Genomic DNA, 1238 nt, shown 5'->3' with positions numbered 1-1238 from the left:
CTTGTAGCTGGGGTGGGGTAGGGAGGTGGAAATGATCCAGCGAGTGACAGAGGGAGGGGGAGGGGAATAAAGGACCAAGTGACAAGTGTGCAGCCTTGGGGCGAAGAGGAAGAGCAGAGGTAGAGCCTTGAGAGAAGAGGTGGGGCAAGGGGTGTGTTTTCAGGGGGTCCAGTTACCAGCAATTAGAAAAGAGGCAACCCAGTGAATGTACATGGACTGATTCCCCAGTCTGTCATGCTGACACAGCACAGTAATATCACGACAAGGTTTAATGTCTCTCTGACTATTCAATAAGTGGGTCAGGAAGAGGGCCCAGCATCATGTCCCTTGTGAGCTCTGCACAGAGCTCAATCTGAGAACCAGAGCATCAGGAGAAAGGTTGAGGTTCCTTTATGAGTAAAGAGCTGGAGCAGCCTGTCCCGGATCGGTTTGGTGCTCACACCATAGATGATGGGGTTTAGCATAGGGGGCACCAGAAGATACACATTGGCAATAAGAATGTGGAAATGCAGGGGCACATTGTGGCCAAATCGGTGCGTGAGGAAGGAGAAGAGACCTGGGATGTAAAAGGCTAAGATGACACAGAGGTGGGAGCTGCAGGTCCCAAAAGTCTTGAGCCGGGCGTCCTTTGTGGGGAGGCTGAAGATGGCTCTGAGGATCTGGGTGTAGGACAGAGCAATAAAAATCATATCCAGACCCCTCACCAAGAATGCCACAAAGAGGCCGTAGTAACTACTGACGCGGATGTCGGCGCAGGCCAGCTTCACCACGGCTATGTGCTCACAGTACGAGTGGGGGATGATGTTGGTTCTACAATATGGCCACCGTGTTCCCAGGAAGGGATAGGGCAGTATGAGCATGATTCCACGCAGCACCACAGCCAGACCGATCTTGGCAAGCATGGGGTTTGTCAGGATGGTGGAATGTCTCAGGGGATCACATATAGCCACGTAGCGATCAAAAGCCATGGCCACGAAGATCCCAGACTCCATCACTGCAAAGCAGTGAATGAAGTACATCTGGATGAAGCAGGCACTGAAATCAATCTCCCTTGAATTGAACCAGAAGATGGTCAGTGTTTTGGGCAGAATGGACGTGGATAGGACCAGATCCGTGCCTGCCAGCATGCAGAGGAAATAGTACATGGGCACATGGAGGCTCGGCTCCATCTTCACAATGAACAGAATGGTAATGTTCCCCAAGATGGCTATGGCATACATGGTGCAGAAGGGGATGGA

General features: G+C 51.7%; 1 protein-coding gene across 1 annotated transcript; it reads right to left on the bottom strand.

Annotated features, from left to right (window-relative positions):
* Positions 1–347: 347 nt before the first annotated feature.
* On the bottom strand, positions 348–1232 carry LOC113405405 (olfactory receptor 52R1-like). The gene has a single exon (XM_026646600.1). It carries the CDS (start codon positions 1218–1220, stop codon positions 348–350), a length of 873 nt encoding a protein of 290 aa, XP_026502385.1. The 5' UTR covers positions 1221–1232.
* Positions 1233–1238: the final 6 nt, after the last annotated feature.

The sequence above is a fragment of the Terrapene carolina genome, unplaced genomic scaffold (genome assembly GCF_002925995.2).
Source record: "Terrapene carolina triunguis isolate 2854851 unplaced genomic scaffold, T_m_triunguis-2.0 Scaffold35566, whole genome shotgun sequence".
In the NCBI taxonomy this organism is placed as follows: domain Eukaryota; kingdom Metazoa; phylum Chordata; order Testudines; family Emydidae; genus Terrapene; species Terrapene triunguis.
Note: the sequence above shows the minus strand (reverse complement) of the source record. Positions and strands in the feature narration are given on the sequence as shown.

What these genes read in the sequence shown, in the direction of transcription:
- LOC113405405 (XM_026646600.1), bottom strand. Translation starts at nt 1,220, where the DNA reads ATGTATGCCATAGCCATCTTGGGGAACATTACCATTCTGTTCATTGTG.